Consider the following 17,130-nt stretch of genomic DNA (forward strand, 5'->3'; position numbering starts at 1 on the left):
AAACAGCTCTATAATTCAGGACAATGAAGCCCCATGTGGCTTATCTATGTTAATGAAAGGCTGCCCATTGGCACAGACTATATTTGTGATAAGTCAGAAATTGTCTATAAAGAAACCACATATATCCAGGGCTTCTTGTGTTACTTACAGAATTTCAAAAAGAAAAAGGTTGATTCTTTTTATTTCTTGTTGATGCTGGGAGCGGGGAGGACACGTAGGAGTGACGTTAGTGCTGTGACGTGAAGCACAAGTGACGTGCGGCTTCGCGCCTGCGAGGGACGCTGATGGCGGCTTTGCCCCCCGGTTCAGGACAGCTCCCCTCTCCCCCCAGACAGTGCTGAGCACCCGGGGTCCCGCACCCTGCTCTGGGCATCGCTGCCACCCTGAGGGGAGGTTGGAGCTGGTGCTGGGCCAGGGGGTCCTGAGCCCCACGTGCTGCTGAGGTGCCTCAGCAAAGCAGCTAAGTGCCAGGGTCCTACAGGCATCTTCACTGTGATCCAAGTGAGGGGCACAGAAGTGCCTTCCTCGCCCCACGGGGCTGTTCAGGCACCACCTCGTCTGCTGACGGAGCCACGCCAAGAGCCTGGATCAGAGAGAGGCTGTGGAGCCAAGCCAGCAGGTCCTTCCTCTCCGGCCCACGTGGCACCGGCACGCGTGTCACGTCTTCAAATAACAGCATGCTCACGTGGTACGTGACAGACCCCCTGGGCTCTCAGGTGGGCAACTGCTTATGTTCAAAAGGAGGTATACATATACATATATATGATTGTTTCACATAGGAAAGGCTGATCGTGCTATTTCTGTAGCTCTACGGACATCTGCTGTCAGAGAGAATGAGCACGAACTTGCATATCCAAATATCTGTGCAGTGCCTGGCCGTTGGCTTGCCTCACCGTTCTCTGGTTATTTTTTCAGTTCTCTGTAGCTCCTGAAATATTGCAGTTCTGATTAGAAAACCTTTCTGGAAGGATAAATTTTCTTTTTATGTTTGCCTTCAGTGACATGCAAACAAAAGATGAAGGAAACCAATTAGTGACAGAGACAGAAGAACATTTTGATTCACAAATCAAAGGTACTGAGACCATAGCAGAGAACAGTCTCCTGCATAAAGAAGATGCAGCTGTTGTCTCTGAAGTGGTTGTTGCATGTCACAAAGTCGTTCCAAATGGATGGGAGAAGATCACAAAGCAAAGACAGTCGGGCAAAACTGCAGGAAAATATGATGTTTATTTTATCAGGTAAACATTTCTAGCAATCCATCATTAAAGGGGCACAGTAATTTAAATGTTCGTGCCCTTGATTTATTCTACTAGACAGAAAGTATGTGTTGCAGAACTGAGGCCTTGCTGTTGCATGTCTTGGGTTCTGTCCCGAGTTGTCACACAGATCACTGTGAGGCTCAGCTTAAAGTCGAGAAAAGTTCTGCATGATTTAGTATGAGTCATGTAATGACTTTGTGCCTCATACTAATAAGATGCAAAGCTATAAATAAAACATTTCTATGCCTTAGAAGCATGTTGTGAGACTGTAAAATGCTTAATCAAGTGTGTAAGATATTATTACAGTTTCTTGTTCTATAACAAGTATTTTTGATCAATTATTAAAAGAAAGATTATCTATAAAGGTATCCAGCTAGTCTTCCTTTTCCTTAAATACTAGTTTAGATTATTTCTTGCAACATGAGCCAGTATTTTAGCTTATGTTTTGAAAAGGAGGCTGCATTGCATTTTTTTGGATTAAGAAACAGAAACAGTAAGTAATCACTGATCATATACCTTTCTTTCTCAGTCCTGAAGGAATGAAGTTAAGATCGAAACGTGCACTTGTAGAGTATTTTCATAAAACTGGAGAAACCAGTTTTAAACCAGAAGATTTTGATTTTACTGCTCCTGCTCAAAGTAATACCAAGGTGAGAGCCAAAAAATGCAGTGCAAAAGCTGTGAAAACCGCAATACAGAAAAAGGAACTTAACAATACAAAACAAGAGTGTAGTGCACAAAATTGTAAAGGCGGTGGTAGTGTTCAGTTACTTCAGACTATTGATGAAGAACAGGAAAACATTTCTTTCACATTCACCCAGGGAACAGAAGACTTGGTCGTTAAAGAATGTAAACCAAAGGATGATTCTTTGGCAGTTAAAGAAAATGGGATAACTGAAAAAAGAGTTCAAATTAAGAAAGCTAGAAAAAGGTCAGAAAAGAAGAATCCAGCTTGTACCCAGAACAAAAGACAGAGAAAAGTATCATGTAATAAACAAGAAGTTGAAATAAATAAAAGCAAAACATTCCAGAGAAAGAATAATGCTTGTGCTTCTGATAGTAGCGGAGCTGGTGATCAGAACTCAAATGATGTGGATACAGGAAAATGTGGGGGAGACTTGGGAAACGCACTGACTTCAGGCTCGCAATCAGAGGTGAATCTTGGACCAGTCTTAGCTCACTCGGAAGAGGCATTAGGAACCACAGTGGAGTTAGCCTGCTCAGAGAGGAGTTCTGATGATACAGCTACAAAAGACTCTGAGGAGAACTCTGCAGAATCAGAATTTGGGCAGGGGAAGGATGAAATGCTTTTGCAGAGCCAGGACTTCACATCTAATGCTCAAACAGAAATCAGCAGTTCACAGCCTTGTGGCAAGAAAAGTTTGACATCAGTTAAATTGCTGAAAGGTATACACCAGTGTTTCTTATCTCTTTTTGATACAGGATACCCCTTATTAAACTCAAGGCAGCTCTCAGAATATGCCAGCTGTTCATTTCCTCTTGTTTTTTTTCACTATGGAAAATAATACAGCAATTTTTCTGGTTCAGAGAATTCAGAAAGGCTACAAGTCAGAATGTTTTTAACCCTCTGGTTTCCTATTTGTAATCTTTGGATTTCTCTTGTGAATCCTATTTGCACACTTAACTAACGTTGTTTGGCACCCTGGAAAGAATCTCCAGGCAACCAAGAAAAATGTAGCACCCTGGTGGGAAATCACTGGTAGATGCATTTCAGAGCAGAGCACTATTTTAGAATTCAGTCAATCATGCTTTTTAAGTAATAATAAAAAAGAAGTATGTATTTCAGTCTTCCCTATTCTACGATTGGCTGTAGCTAATATTGTTGTGTGTTTTCATGGAAGTCTATATAACCTTTCTAGCTCTAGTGTTGTACAGTATCACATATTGCTGTGTCTAAGGGCACAGGTACACAAAAAGGTTACCATAAGGTGAAGGAAGGCAGGGATTTTCACGGTAGCAGCTTCTCTGTGCTAAAGCCACATGAAACTAACCCCTGGTAACTTTCTCCTCTCTGAAAGAGACATAAGTTACTGTGGGATAACTTACCTATGCCACTAAGTCAGGCTGCACACACAGACAATTACTACACAGTAGCTCCTATACGTTAAATCTCTGGCCTTGTTTTCCTCGTGGTAATTTGTTTGCAGTCTAGTACTGTAAGTGCTCTATTCATACTGAGAACTCGAGAAGTTTGTTTACTTTTAAGTAATACAGCTAAACTTGTTCAGCTTCCTTTTGGTGATAATACAATAATTCCTGGAGCAAATTTAGATCTCTGATGCTCCTTTGTAGTCCCCAGGGGCTCACTACATTGAAGGTTTATGTTAAGGATGTGTCATTTGATGATTTTTTTAGTAGATGTTGAAATATACTAGGCACTGGAGTGGATCCACTGCTTATGTCTATGCAGCAGTGCCAGTACAAGTGTTTGTATTTCATGCACAATATAAAGAGGAAAATAATGTGTGAAATATAACAGGATACCTCAAGTTTTTTTAGACTTGAGGCACCCCTTGTTAGACTTGAGGCATCCCTCATAAAATACCACTTAATTTTCCCTAGCTTTTTTGACCGTGGAAAAGTAAAAGAACAGTTTTTTTTGTTGCAAAGAACTCTGTCATAACATTTTTAATACCGTGGATTCCTATTGAAATTCCTGTTTACCTCATGATTCATGTTTGCACACCTAACAGTGTTAATATTGTGTAGCACCCCACTTCACCTCTGAAAGGATCTCAGAGTACCTGCTTGAGGATTAATCTCTTAATTCTGTCTTTCTCCATTTGATCGGAATGCATATGATAATCCCAATGTGTTTTCTCCTTTTTAGAAGATTATGGCCCAAGAACACAGGTGGACAGAAGGAAAACCAGCCCGTATTTTTCCAGTAAATACAATAAAGAAGGTACACCAATCTATAGAAATAGATGCCTGTTTTGAGGAAGTAGATAGATCAAGAACGAGTATGGGGGAATAGAGTCTTTCCCTTCAGTGTTACTGGCTTAATCCAGCCACAGATGGTCATATCTGAATATTATTCACACTTGATAGCTGTGTTGTGGAATATCTGAAAGGGCTTTTTTCTAATTTTTAACTCAACAGCACACAACCATTCTACTCAATATTATCTGTCCTTCTTAGTTACTGTCTTAGTTGAGACATCCTGCACTAAACGAGGTACATTTTTGCCCTTAGAGCCTTTTCTTCAATATCAAATGTGACAGCCACATCTAGCTACCCACTCTGTGCTTAGATGATGCAAATGGCTGTAGGGCACCTCTAAGGCCTTCTTCATAGAGAGCCTGTATGCCTTGATGCTGATCCAGGTCTCCTTTACCTCCACAGGGAAAGAAGATGGGTATATAATGAGGGTGGGGCCTGGGTAAGCTGCAGGATACATCGTTTAGTCAGACGTGTCCTGGCAGCTCTATACCGCTGCAGTGTTGAAACAGGTGTGAATTATGGAAGCCCTCATGGTCAGTGCCAGGCCACAGATGCCCTCACAGTTTGGTGAGAGAGAAGACATTAATTGCCTCCATGGGTCTGAATCTGCTCCAGTATCCTTTAAGAAATATTTGCTATATACTTTTCAATAAAGGTTTTCTATGTTGCCTTTGTGTGTAGCTCCAAGCCCACCTAGGCGGAAGGCCTTCAGAAAATGGACTCCTCCTCGGTCTCCTTTTAATTTGGTCCAAGAAATACTCTTTCATGATCCCTGGAAACTCCTCATCGCAACCATATTTCTCAACAAAACTGCAGGTAAACAGAATTATACAATGCAGAATTTAGTCTTGATAGAATAGTTTCATTTGTAATTGTCTGTGCAAGTTGGTTTTGCTTATGTAAGGCCTGAGATGGGCTATAGAGGGTGGCTGGTGTTACAAGATCAGAGCTTTAGCTAGTTAGGCTTTCATGATGATAATGAAAAGAGCAAAGTAGGTAACACAATCCAAGCCGTATTAATCTGAAGAACTTTACCTGATTTGTAGCTCCTCCCTGTCAATGATATTCAAAATAGTTAGAATAGTTGCAAATGGAAAGTACCATCTTTATTCACTGCATTGTCTCTGGCTAGGTAAAATGGCAATCCCTGCACTCTGGGAGTTTCTGGAGAAATACCCTTCCCCTGAAGTCACAAGAACAGCTGACTGGAAGGAAGTGTCAGAGTTGCTTAAACCTCTTGGCCTCTATGAACTGAGAGCGAAGACCATTATCAAGTTTTCAGGTAATTTTGAACATTTTGGTAGAATGGCTCCCACTGGTTTAGGTCAACCTTTCTGGCAGGCAAGCCACAAATTAGCCCCAAACTCCCTGAATGCCATTCTGATCCCTTTGCTTTACCTCAGCTGCTGCTCAGCTTTTCGCTCCCTGACCAGGCTGTTGCTACTTGTCCTTTCCTCAATCTGCCACATGTCACATACAGAGGCTGCACGTGATATCCTGTAGCACCTGTGCCTCAAGTTGGCCACCACTGACCTAAATAGATGTCAGTAAGGAAATGGCATTACAACCCCAGCTCTGGTTGTTTTGAATTCTCCGTCTGTTGCTAATGTAAAAAACTTAAAGTTTTAGAGGTTTTATATAAAGTGGGAACTTTGGTTGTTTTTAATGGGGGAAAAAATTAAGGGTTTGTCCAGATTTGAAGTATTTATTGGGATTTTCTTGTGAGGCTTTTCAATAAGTACATTTGTCTTCATGTGGTAAAGGATGGGATTATTTTCTCTAGATGAGTATCTGAGCAAGCGATGGAAGTACCCTATTGAACTGCATGGAATTGGAAAATATGGAAATGATTCCTACAGAATCTTTTGTGTTAATGAGTGGAAGGAGGTAAGTGATGCTGCCATTCAGATAGGCTGGATCCAAAGTTTGTCAAAGGCAGCAAGAGTCTTGCCTTTGACATCAGCTGGCTTTGGCTTTGTTCAGCATAACCGTGGGGATTAAAAACAAAAACAAAGACAAAATAATCAATTTTCAGATTGAAACAAGGAAGAACTTGCAGAATACTTTTAAGGCCCTGATCTTAGAAACACTTGCTCTTGCCCTAAATTTGTCAGTTTTCTTTAATTCCCTGCTTTATTTTTACATTTCTTGGATCCGCCCTGTGCAAAGGTCTGAGTATCCTTTCTACATGTCAGCTCTAATGCCTACTGTCTTCTCTGACTTACCTTTATTTCCTCTCTCTCCACTCTGTCCAAACTCCACACCCTCACCAGGCCTTTCTCCTGCTCACAAGTTGTTGGGCATGGCAGTTGTACTCAATACAGCAAGATTATCATATAAGTTGGCTTCTCAGTTGGTGCAAGTACTATCGCGTAGGTGATCAGACATTATTCCCCTTATTTCAGGAACATGCTGCACTCTTATCCTTGTTCTGCATGTTGGAGCTGAGTGTGGAGGCTTCTCAGAGACATGCTTCAGTGCTACAGAGTGTTTTAATACAAAACTTTTTGATTAAACATTAAATCTAATGCCTGGATTATCTTTCAGGTACGCCCACAAGATCACAAATTAAATATATATCATGCCTGGCTCTGGGAAAACTACACAAAACTGAGCCTTGATTGAAAATTTTGTTCAACTAGCTTCAGTGTTTAACTCCTTGGCTCTTTCTTCATATTCCAGTAAAATGAAGTGGAAATGTCTGCTCTACACACTTGCAGTTCTGATCATTGAGTGCTTGGATCCCAGTATTTTTGTCAAATATGTTTTGCAGTGTACGTAATTATTGTAATTAAATGTTGATAACTAATTTTTTATATTTTTAAATAAATGTTTCTACTTTTTAAAAGCAGTCCTTTCTTTCAATACAAACTCAACTCCCACTGACATCAAACATTTCACATTATCAGGGTCCTACCCTTGGCTGAAAAGTCTGTGACTTTATTTTTCTAAAACATTGTTTGAGTTGCTTTACAGTCCAGGTAGCAGGAGATCTTTGTCCAGGGAGCACAGCAGGAAGACGCTGTATCTGTGGCACTGTTTATCGCCCCCACCAACACCTCTACAGAAGTCTCTCCAGGTGGGAGGAGCTGAGGTGGAGCCAGAGGACATGAGGAGCAAGGGGTTAGTATGGAGCCATAGGACCTCCCAACAACTAGCCCTGAGGATCCTTGAAGAACTGTGACTTGTAGAAATGAAACGTGGAGCCAAGCTCAGGGAGGTGCATCTGCTGAGTTGCCTGTACCAGGGAGAAGAAAGTAGCTGGCAGCAGGGGACAACTGGAGGAATCATTTCTGTAAACCATGATTAAGGCTAGCACCTCCAGACAGGGAAACCCTTCCCAGGCTACTGCTGGGTCCCACCAGACAGCTACATTTGTTAGCCCCACACAGCCAGTATGAAGGAGCAGTTTGTCTTCAGCAGTTTTACATTGGTCAAGTTTTGGAAGATGCAGGAGCCCCCACAAATTTAGTCTACCTCTTTAGTCCCAGGTTTCATTCTCAGCCCCAACTACCCTTCTGTTAGGCTGAACAGATTCAAACTTGAAACAGTTGAGATAACAGTGCAGTGTGGGACTGACTTTTGCAGATCCATGTTTTGGAAAATAACAGCACTCTTCAAACCTAAGTTTGAGACCTAAACTCTTGCACACTCTCCTTTTAAAAAAGAGGCCTTTGGCTGTTCTGAAGTTTGCAGATCTGAGATAAAAGACAGGAAAGTCAGGCCTGCCCCCAGTTCAGAATGGAACTGCCAGGGCAGCCAAGGATCTCCCTAGGTCTTCCTGAAACCACTGAAAAAGTTTGTAAAAATGGGGTGATCACCTGAAAGTGTAAGGCCCAATTTGGCGTGTGCTTAACTTGAAACAGAATTTTAAGCTTTGTTAGCTGTAAAGCTAATTTATAAAGACAATGGAGATTTTTTTTTCTCTGGGTGTAGGGGACAGGACAAGGGGCAATGACCTCAAGCTGCAGCAGAGGAAATTTAGGTTGGAGATCAAATTGTTTTGACTATGTGGGTGGCCAGGCCTTGGAACAGCCTGCCAGAAAAGTTATGGAATCTCCATCCTTGAATGTTTTCAAGAGCAGATTAAACATGCTGGAATTGTGTAGTCAGGGATGATCCTGCCTTGAGCTGGGGGCTAGACTAAATGAACTTGTGACATTCCAGCCTACTTTCCCCTGATCCTATACACTGAGTACCTGTGCTGTGAAAAGAACCAGCTAATATCAAAGGTATTTTAAAGATTGAAGGGAAATGTATTCTTTTTAACCAGAAACATTTGTGATGTCGCAGGAAATGTTGGTCTTGGATAACTTTGTTCTTCCTTATACAAATGTATTCTGTTGCCACACAGAAAATGAATGGTACATATTTGTGTCAAGCATGAATTAGTGTAAAATCCTTCTGCAATGTCTCCTCTGAGCAACTGGGGAAGGATTAACCAATGGCTGTCCTTTTTTGACCTCAAGAGTGGGAAAATATAAAGAAGTCATGAGGACTGACTTCAATTGCCTTTCAGCTGTAAGTATAGCCAGATGCTTAGGCTGCATTCAGTTTTAGCCTGGGGATACTACATTAGTGGTTAGGGCTACAACCAAGCACTTACCAACAACCTGTAGTCCTTAAGTTTTATCTCCCCAAGAGACCACATATTGAAGAATACAAAATTCTCACAGGATGAGACAACCCAAGTTGAAAATTGCATTAGATGAAGTGCACCAAGTTTTGTTTCCTTTCTCTGGGACTCATTAACGGGTTGGTCCTTAGCAATGAACTGAAGCCAGTACAGCATATGGTATTCAGCATGTCAAAAGGTTTCCAAGGAACCATCTAGTACAGGGGTTGGCAACCACCTGCATGGGTGCTGAGCATGGCATGCAAGGCTGTTTTGCTCAGCATGCCATCCCCATCCCTGGTTCTGGGTAGCTGCTGCCAACCATGGAGCTTGGGCTGTTCCCAGAAGATGGCAGCTGTGTGTAGCCAGCCTGGGCTCTGGGCAGCTGCAGCAAGGCAGCTGTGAACAGCTGTGCCAGGCTGTACAGCTCTGGCATCAGCTCCATGCTAGTGGTGCCTGCGCATGTACCTCAGAGCAGACAGCAGGAGAGCTCTGCTGCCTCAGGGCCAGGCCCTATCCCTCTCGTCTGTTCTGCACACAGTCAAGCATGGAGCTGATGCTGGAGCTGTGGAGCCTGGCACAGCTGTTTGTGGCCTGCTTGCTGCAGCTGCCGAGCCCATGCTAGCTACAAGCAGCTGGTCTGGAGCCCACCATCAGCTGTGTGCTGGCAGCAGGGGAGGCTGGGGTTGTGCTGCCTGAGGCCCCCCCACCCCACTGTCCACTCCAAGGCAGGCATGCAGCTGTTTGCAGACTCCCGGCTGTAGCCAGCCCCAGCTCTGGGTAGCTGCTGCCAACTACAGAGCCTGGGCTGCTTACAGCAGGGTTTGCAGCTGAGCCCACCCGATTCCTACCTGCTCCAAGCCCAGCACTGGCCCTGCCCCCCTACTGTGATGAGACCGGCACTGCCCCTTGCCAGGGAGCACCACACCTTTGCAGGCTTAGCTGTGTGGAGCGGGGAAGTGGTTGGGCTGATGGGAAGACTCTGGGCTGGGACCTCAGCTGGCCATGCTGCAGCCTGGGGGTTGGCTCCCCAGGGAAGCACAGGGGCTTTGGCAGGCCCAGGGCATTGTTGGGCTGGACTTCATCTGGTGGCCTGGCAGCCCGGCTGTGCACCCATGCATCTGGGTCTGTGTACCCACAGGTGTCTGATTCTGGATGTGTGTGCGCGCATGTGTCTGTTCTAGTTCTCCATGTTTGTGCACATATGGTTGTGTGCATATATGTGCCTGGTTCTCTCTCCTTTTTCTCTTCTTTTTTTTCCCCCCTCTCTCTCACTGCAACATGCTTAACAAAAAAAGTACACAACAAAGGCAAATTTATGATTATTAAATATACTAACATGCAGTGTGTCCTGCCATGTACCATACCACCCCACTCCACCCCCCGAAATCCCAATTTTGTTTTTCTGGCATGCTGGCACTCCGGCATCTTCCAAGGTAGACATTGTGATTTTTTTGGCAGTCCAGCCAAAAAATGTTGCCTACCCCGATCTAGTATCACTGCTGGTCATATGAGAGACACAAGTATAGAATGCCTAAATGTGGACACTGTGGCTACACCCATGGCAAAGCTGCTACAAATATAACTCCCTTTTTTAAAGGGTTAGTACAATACACCAGACTTCGTAACCAATAGGACTTTATTCCTTTTTGTAATTCAAACCTAAACACAGTACAGTGTTACCTGAGGTCCAGTACACAAAAGTAGCTAAAAAAAGAAACAGTTTAACATCTAAGTTTTAAGATCATTTAGAGGCTGATTTTTAAATAAGAGCTTTTAACCAAGTTAATGGACTGTAAATCAAAAACACTCTTGTGCACACCTTGCTGCTCCTTTCCATGGGAAAGCTGTCTCTTGGCTTCCCTCCCTCCCAACTTGCTTTCATCAAAGAACTGAAATCTGAGTTCCTCTTTCTGCTCAAGGCCTTGGAGGAGTTGGATGGTGAGATCACAGCTGAAGCTGAAAGCTCTCCCAGCTCCCCAAAGAAGGGGATGCAGGACTTTGCATAGATACGTACATCATGTCTTTCTAATATGATCTGGGAGAGCTACAACTCGCAGTTCAGTGCTGAGCAGTGATGGCCCCACTCTCACGTGCCAAAGTCCTTCAGCAAAAAAGGAAGTCGGATCCTGGTACATCTGAGAGAACTCAATCCTGTGATGAGGGGATTACATATAATGGAGAAACAGTACAGAGTACTGCATTTTCAAATGTAGTTCATCTTTAATTTCAGACAAATGTCAATTAAGGCTGACGATCACTGTAGTTTATCAATAATGGTTACAGAATGCTCATCAGATTGGATATCAGATTGAGAAAGGCCAGCCAAATTGGATTTAGTGATCGTAGTCCCCCACGTTGTGCCTAGGCTGCTGTTAATCCAGTTGTCACTGTTCATTCTGCTGACCCTCTGTAATAGCAGACACAGCTCCCTGGCCTTTATTGACGTCACTGATACACACCCACAATCCATCTACGGACTCCTTCCATAGAGTGACCTGGAAGCAAAATATGAAGTAGATCTTAACACAATACCTTCCACTCCCCTGCTTTGGAGTCCAATGCACAGAGAAGTTTTCCCTTTCTAAAGCTTTTCAAAAAGTTTCCACATACTCTTAATTTCAGGTGATGCTGCTCTTTAATGAGCATTTGATGACATCCCTAATTCTTAATACATATAAAGCAGCTGAGGAAAGAACCTCATTTACTGGTCAATAAGTATCTTGTTTATTGATCAAACTACACCCATGCTCCCACTCTAGGTACACTGGAATCCTGGAAGGATAATTTGCCTTCAAAATACTCAATCTTACCTTATCTTAAAAATATAGAGCTATTTAAAATGCTTCTACTGCATGAAAACAATTCCTACTTTCAAACTGGCATTAAGAAGTATACCATTAGGAAGAGTGGCTTGTGCATCCCCTGGGGCCAAGATGAGGACAAAGACTTGATGCTGGCTGAGAGACTAAACTAGTACTGTCCACTGTGTTCACTTATTTATCTGCATGCAAGAGCCAGCTCTAAGATACAACACTCACTTTGTTGTCTCCTCCAGACACAGCAAGAATGTTTGCAGTGATAGACCAGCTAACGTGCCAGACAACATCATTGAACTTGTGTAGCAACTTTGGTGACCATGAGTTGCCAGAGGCATCATCGCATGTCCAGATAAACACTCTGCCATCCTAGATAAAGCAAAAGAAGTTGTTAGACCAATGGCTGTCCTTGGCAATGCCAAAATGAGGCTATGCAGTGACATACTGTTTGTTTCAAAAAGCAGCTATTTTGAACAAACATACCAATCACAGTTCTGAGTATTTTTACATGGTCTAATTAAGAAATATTAAAAACCACATGCAATCAGAAGAGTAGGTTGGAAGAAAGATCTGCTCCCAGAATAAGCCATATCATCTAACTTTTGGCCTAAATTAATGTCTTACTACTATGTCTGCCAAGCTTACAGACCCAATCCAGCTACAGGAGAGAGGGGGATTCTTCCCCAGCATGAGCAGCAACAGCTGCTTCAATAAGTACCACTACAGAACCTTTATTCTTGGTGAGGATGTCTGAGCCAGAAAGAAGGTCTCACAGACCCCACCCTCATTTTGCAGCCCTGAAGATCAGAGAAAGTATTTTTCTCTGTGAATTGGGCATGTTTGACCCAGAGTCACCAAGAGCCTTTCAGCACAGAGCCAACATTTGAAAAAGTAGGCATGAAAGGGGTCTTTGGAGGTCATCTTAGTCCATTCCCCTTCTCAAGGCACAATCACAGTGGAACCCTCCCTGCCTACAAGGAAAATAAGACTGCCAGACTCCGCTGCCACTCCTCTCCTTTGTCCAATAAGGTCTCTTACAGATCTAAGCTCTTCAGTTCTATAGATCATTTTCTTAACAGAAGGGAAAGCCAGAAACCTACACGCATACATAACTGCCAGCACCTCCTCAGAATGATTTGTTATATCTACCATAGCTCTAACACCTCTTGACTTCGTTTCACATGAATGGTTACACAGATGAGAGCATTCAGAACCAGCATATTAATTGTTTCAGTGACAGTCTTACCTGTGAACAGCTAGCCATGGTACTTGTTGGCAAGCCTATGGAGGGTGCCCAAGCTACATCTCGGACCCAATCACTGTGAGCCTCCAGCTTCTGTTCTTCCTTCCACTGGCCATCCTCCTCCCTGAAGGGGTAGCAAACAATCACGTCTACTCTGCCTCCCACTTTGGAGCACCGTTTTGCAATGTACTCAATACTGAAAGTGGCCAGTTTAGCCGCAAAATAGGAAACACAAATGCTCCTCACCCACTTCCTTATGTTTAACCTGAGGGGTCTACCCAAGAGGTAAAAGAATTCAGTTTCAATAGCCTACATACAGAATTGGAATTACAGGAAATCCTCACTATCCGTGGGTTTAGCATTCGTGGTTTTAAATATTTGCGAATGCCGAACCCACATCTTAAATACACTTACAGGAGCTCCTTGGGAGTGCTGTGCTTGCCACCGCCGGGCTCCTGCCACTGCCAGCACAGCCGTGCCCTTCTCCAGTCACCGGGGCCACTGTGTTCATGAACGCAGTGCCATATTCATGTATTTTGCCATTCGTAGGGATCTCAAGAACATATCCCCGTGAATGGCAAGGGTTGCCTGTATATTGCTACTGCTTTCAGCACAGCCAGGGAAAATTAAAAATCACAAAGGAAGTATTTGCTTCCTGAGATACGAAGTGAAAGAGGATCTTTTGAATGAGAACTAGCCCATGAGAAGATGTAAATATCAGAGAGCCATCTCCATTCAACATCCTCTAAGACAGACACTTTTAAGCAACGGGAAAACATGGCATTGTTTAAATTACTATTTGTGGTAAGTGGCTTCTAGCAAGCCATCTAGTGGATCAACAAAGGAACTGATCCCTTAGAAGGAAGCAGAATAGATGTCAGATGATGGGACACTTACTTCCAGATCTTGACAAGGTTGTCACAGCCACCTGATGCAAACCTTTTGATGTAGTTTGGTTTTTGGCCTGATGGCTGCTCTATAAGGCTTCCAGGTACAACAGCAGGGGCCCAGCTAACAGCATTACACCCAATCTGTGCCAGAACAGAATCTGAGTGTTAAAGTTTTTACCCTTTAAAAATCTAATCTGCTTGGGGTCACCATGTTTTATCACATGTCCACAAAAAGCAACTCCCCCCCCCAATGCTTACTTCTAACATAAAAAAAAACTGTCATTCTTTTATCCTAGGAAACTCACCTATTGCCACCAGTACATCACTTTGTTCTCTCTTTACCTAGACTCTTTGGGGTACGGCATTTATCTATATGGCAACACATATGTTATAGACACACACTTACGGTATGTGCATTGCTGATCTTTTTTACTTCCCACTGTCCATCACCTGTGTAACTCAATAACGAAATGGCCCCATCAGAACTCCCACAGGCCAGGATCAATCCATAGTCATGTGGTGCCCAGCAGACAGAATTCACTGTCAGAAATAGTAAATACAAGATTGTCATAAAAGTGACCAGCTGCAAAAACACTGGAAGCCATGAATGGGTGACTTGAATTAAAAAATGTTAATAAAAAGTATTTCTTTAATCATCTAGTCCAATGATTCTCAACCTTTTTAGACCCAAGACACACATTGACAGAATTGAGGCACCTATCATAAAAATCCAGTTTTTGGTTTTCTCTTTTCTAGACTACAGAAAACAGTATAATTCTTCTGTTGCAAAGAGCTCAGGAAGATTACAACAGGTCAGAATGTTTTTATCACTATGGATTCCTATTTGAAAATTCTGGATTTGTCTTATGAATCATGTCTGCACACGTAACAGACCTAACTAACACTGCGTGGCAACCAGTGGTTCCCATGAAAGGATCTCAAGGCAGCCTGGTTGAGAATCATTTATCTTGTCTGACTTCCTGCTGTTAACGAGAAGCTGCCTTAAAACCAATAAGGGATATAAAGAAGTGGGAGGGATGAGTTTTTAAATCAGAGTTCAAAATATTAAGTTTCCTGTCATTGCTGAGAACACCACTGATCCTAGAACAGAAACTGAATGTTCAGCATCAACTTCAAAAGCTGACCAGAGCAGACCTCTGCTATGACATATAGCAAGCAAAGGGGAAAAATCACTATCAGCTCTTTTGTTCTCGTGTATTTGCACCAGATTGGTGCTTTGTGGGAGCACAACACAACACACTGTGGATTTATGGTGTTTAGATTCCAAAAACTGTCCCTTCTCATCAGGACTGGAAAGCTACTGCTAGCATGTGCAGCCCTGGGAGAAGATACAAAGAGGATTTTATTGGAGCCATTCTCCTGTCCCCAGAGAACACATATGTTGCTTACATACTACAGAATAGATGAAGAAAAAAATTCAGTCAGATTCAACTTGACCCTCTGTGTCCACCTAGACCACCACATACCTGAGGAGTCATGACCTGTGTACTCGTATGTCTTTTCCCAAGTGCCATTTTCTTCCTTCCAGATGATAACCTTCCTGTCATAGGAACAGGAAGCCAGAATATTTCCATACATGGGATGTGCCCAGGCAACCTGCCACACAGGGCCTTCATGGCTGTAAAAAAAAAAAAAAAAAAGCATCAATTGAGAGAGAGAGAGAGAGAGAGAGAGAATAATTCCCTTTTATTCTTGCTTGTTTCACAACAATATTTGTTTGAAATTAATTCAAGTAAACACCTTTATGATGTCTTGCTGGGGAAAAAAAGAACAATGAAACTTATGCATTATTGCTAGCCAATGGAACTGGTTTTAGGATACAGTAGTTGGGATAAGATCTCCCAATGTTTGCTCACATGTCAGTTATTAGGAATATATTTATTTCTGGGAATGTGGGGGTCAAAGTTTCAGTGAGAGTAAAAGCTGAGTTACAAGTAACTCACTTTCCACCTCTCCCCCATTCACTGTAATGCAAGTTTAAAGACAACCAGACACACTACTTCCCAGGATACATACTGTGTAGTACAAGGTGGGTGCGCTACAGCGATGTAGTGATCACATGGGTCTACACATGCTCGCTAGCTACATCTCCATAGTGGCACACTTCCCGCTTATAGCGCACCGCTGTGGTGACATAGCAGGGAAATTTAAGCGTGCAACGCCCATATGACAGTACAGGCGGTTACTGCACCATTTTTTAGTCACTGTACAGCAACATGTGGACATACCTGGCGAGTAGCTGCACATCAGTTTTTACAAACCCTTCCTCACTAGAGAGATGACTGAAGTATTATGTCAACAGTCAGTACATTACTTAAATTTTGATATTTAAAGCACTCACCCTCTCAGATCAGCTATGAGGATTTGCCCTCCATTCCTTACATCAAAGATTTTCACAGATCTGTCCGAGGAGCAGGTTGCTAGCCGAGTACCATAATAATCCATCTGAGCATCATGCTGGAAGGGAATGGACAGATTTCCACTAAGTTTCAAGAGTGGCTGGAACACTCATGAACTGCCTACCAGGTACCAGAGCAATACAATAAAAAGACTTCAGTTATTGTGTTCATGGAGGTCATTTGTTCCAAATTATTTTCTTGCAGTAAGTAGACAATATTATATTTAATGTCTATAGTTTACACCTCTCTAATAGGGCGGAGGTTGTCAACTGGGGGTACTTGAGAAGGCCCTAGGGGGTAGGTGCAGGCAGGCAGGGACGAAGTGCTGCCATGCACCATCCTGCGTAGGTGCTGCCTGCCTGGCCAGATACAGGAGGCAGGGGAAAGTCAAATGTGGCACCTGCCGCCACTCCCCATCAGGCCACGCGCTACCCCCGTGCTTGGCAGCTGGCCAGGTGCACCTCCCCCGCCTAGTTCAGCGTCTAGCTGTGCGTCACTCTGGCCCCCTCCCACTTGGTGCCTAGCCACACACCACCCCCTAACTCCACCCCCCCGCATCCAGTCACTGGGGGTACAGTGACCCAAAAAGCTGAAAACCCCTGCAATAGGGTAATTACCGCAAGTAGTCAAACCCAGTGCTTTGAGACAAGAAGTCAGGGCGCTGGGCTTCTATTCTCTACCACTGACTCTTCTTGGCCTTGCTAAATTACTTAATCTTGGTTCTGGTTTCTTTATATTTCAAATGGGAACAAAAATTTTGATCCACCTCCCCTACACAGTTTTACCAATCACTGATGATTGTGTAGCCCCTGCCCTTGGGTTTTGAAAAGATAAACAGAGCGGGGTGGGGCCACTCAAAGTCCAGGAAAACCAACCCCAGGGAGTTGGTTTGAACTACGGTCCTCAGGCTGTTTTGAGGG

The 17,130-nt window shown here is 43.4% G+C and overlaps 2 protein-coding genes across 4 annotated transcripts in view; one reads left to right on the forward strand and one right to left on the reverse strand.

Moving 5' to 3' along the window:
* Positions 1-7,071, forward strand: part of MBD4 (methyl-CpG binding domain 4, DNA glycosylase) — a 12,320-nt gene extending 5,249 nt beyond the window's left edge. The window contains exons 2-8 of one of the 3 annotated variants that reach the window (XM_019504662.1): positions 990-1,238; positions 1,789-2,666; positions 4,111-4,185; positions 4,905-5,039; positions 5,356-5,505; positions 6,007-6,110; positions 6,771-7,071. In XM_019504662.1, coding sequence (XP_019360207.1) covers positions 990-1,238; positions 1,789-2,666; positions 4,111-4,185; positions 4,905-5,039; positions 5,356-5,505; positions 6,007-6,110; positions 6,771-6,848 — 1,669 coding nt within the window. In that variant the 3' untranslated portion in view covers positions 6,849-7,071. Of the gene's footprint in view, positions 1-925; positions 1,239-1,788; positions 2,667-4,110; positions 4,186-4,904; positions 5,040-5,355; positions 5,506-6,006; positions 6,111-6,770 lie in introns of all 3 variants that reach the window. The other 2 variants (XM_019504663.1, XM_019504664.1) reach the window with 2 other exon arrangements.
* A 3,391-nt stretch (positions 7,072-10,462) lies between these two features.
* The window catches only part of SEC13 (SEC13 homolog, nuclear pore and COPII coat complex component), a 14,441-nt gene continuing 7,773 nt past the window's right edge, over positions 10,463-17,130 (reverse strand). Inside the window, exons 3-9 of the mRNA XM_019504665.1 lie at positions 16,153-16,268; positions 15,278-15,429; positions 14,197-14,330; positions 13,798-13,931; positions 12,904-13,024; positions 11,880-12,026; positions 10,463-11,336 (exon numbers count right to left, since the gene is read on the reverse strand). Coding sequence (XP_019360210.1) covers positions 11,226-11,336; positions 11,880-12,026; positions 12,904-13,024; positions 13,798-13,931; positions 14,197-14,330; positions 15,278-15,429; positions 16,153-16,268 — 915 coding nt within the window. The 3' untranslated portion in view covers positions 10,463-11,225. The remainder of the gene's footprint in view (positions 11,337-11,879; positions 12,027-12,903; positions 13,025-13,797; positions 13,932-14,196; positions 14,331-15,277; positions 15,430-16,152; positions 16,269-17,130) is intronic.

This window comes from Gavialis gangeticus, unplaced genomic scaffold (genome assembly GCF_001723915.1).
Source record: "Gavialis gangeticus isolate Ggan-Ray unplaced genomic scaffold, GavGan_comp1, whole genome shotgun sequence".
Lineage (NCBI taxonomy): Eukaryota > Metazoa > Chordata > Crocodylia > Gavialidae > Gavialis > Gavialis gangeticus.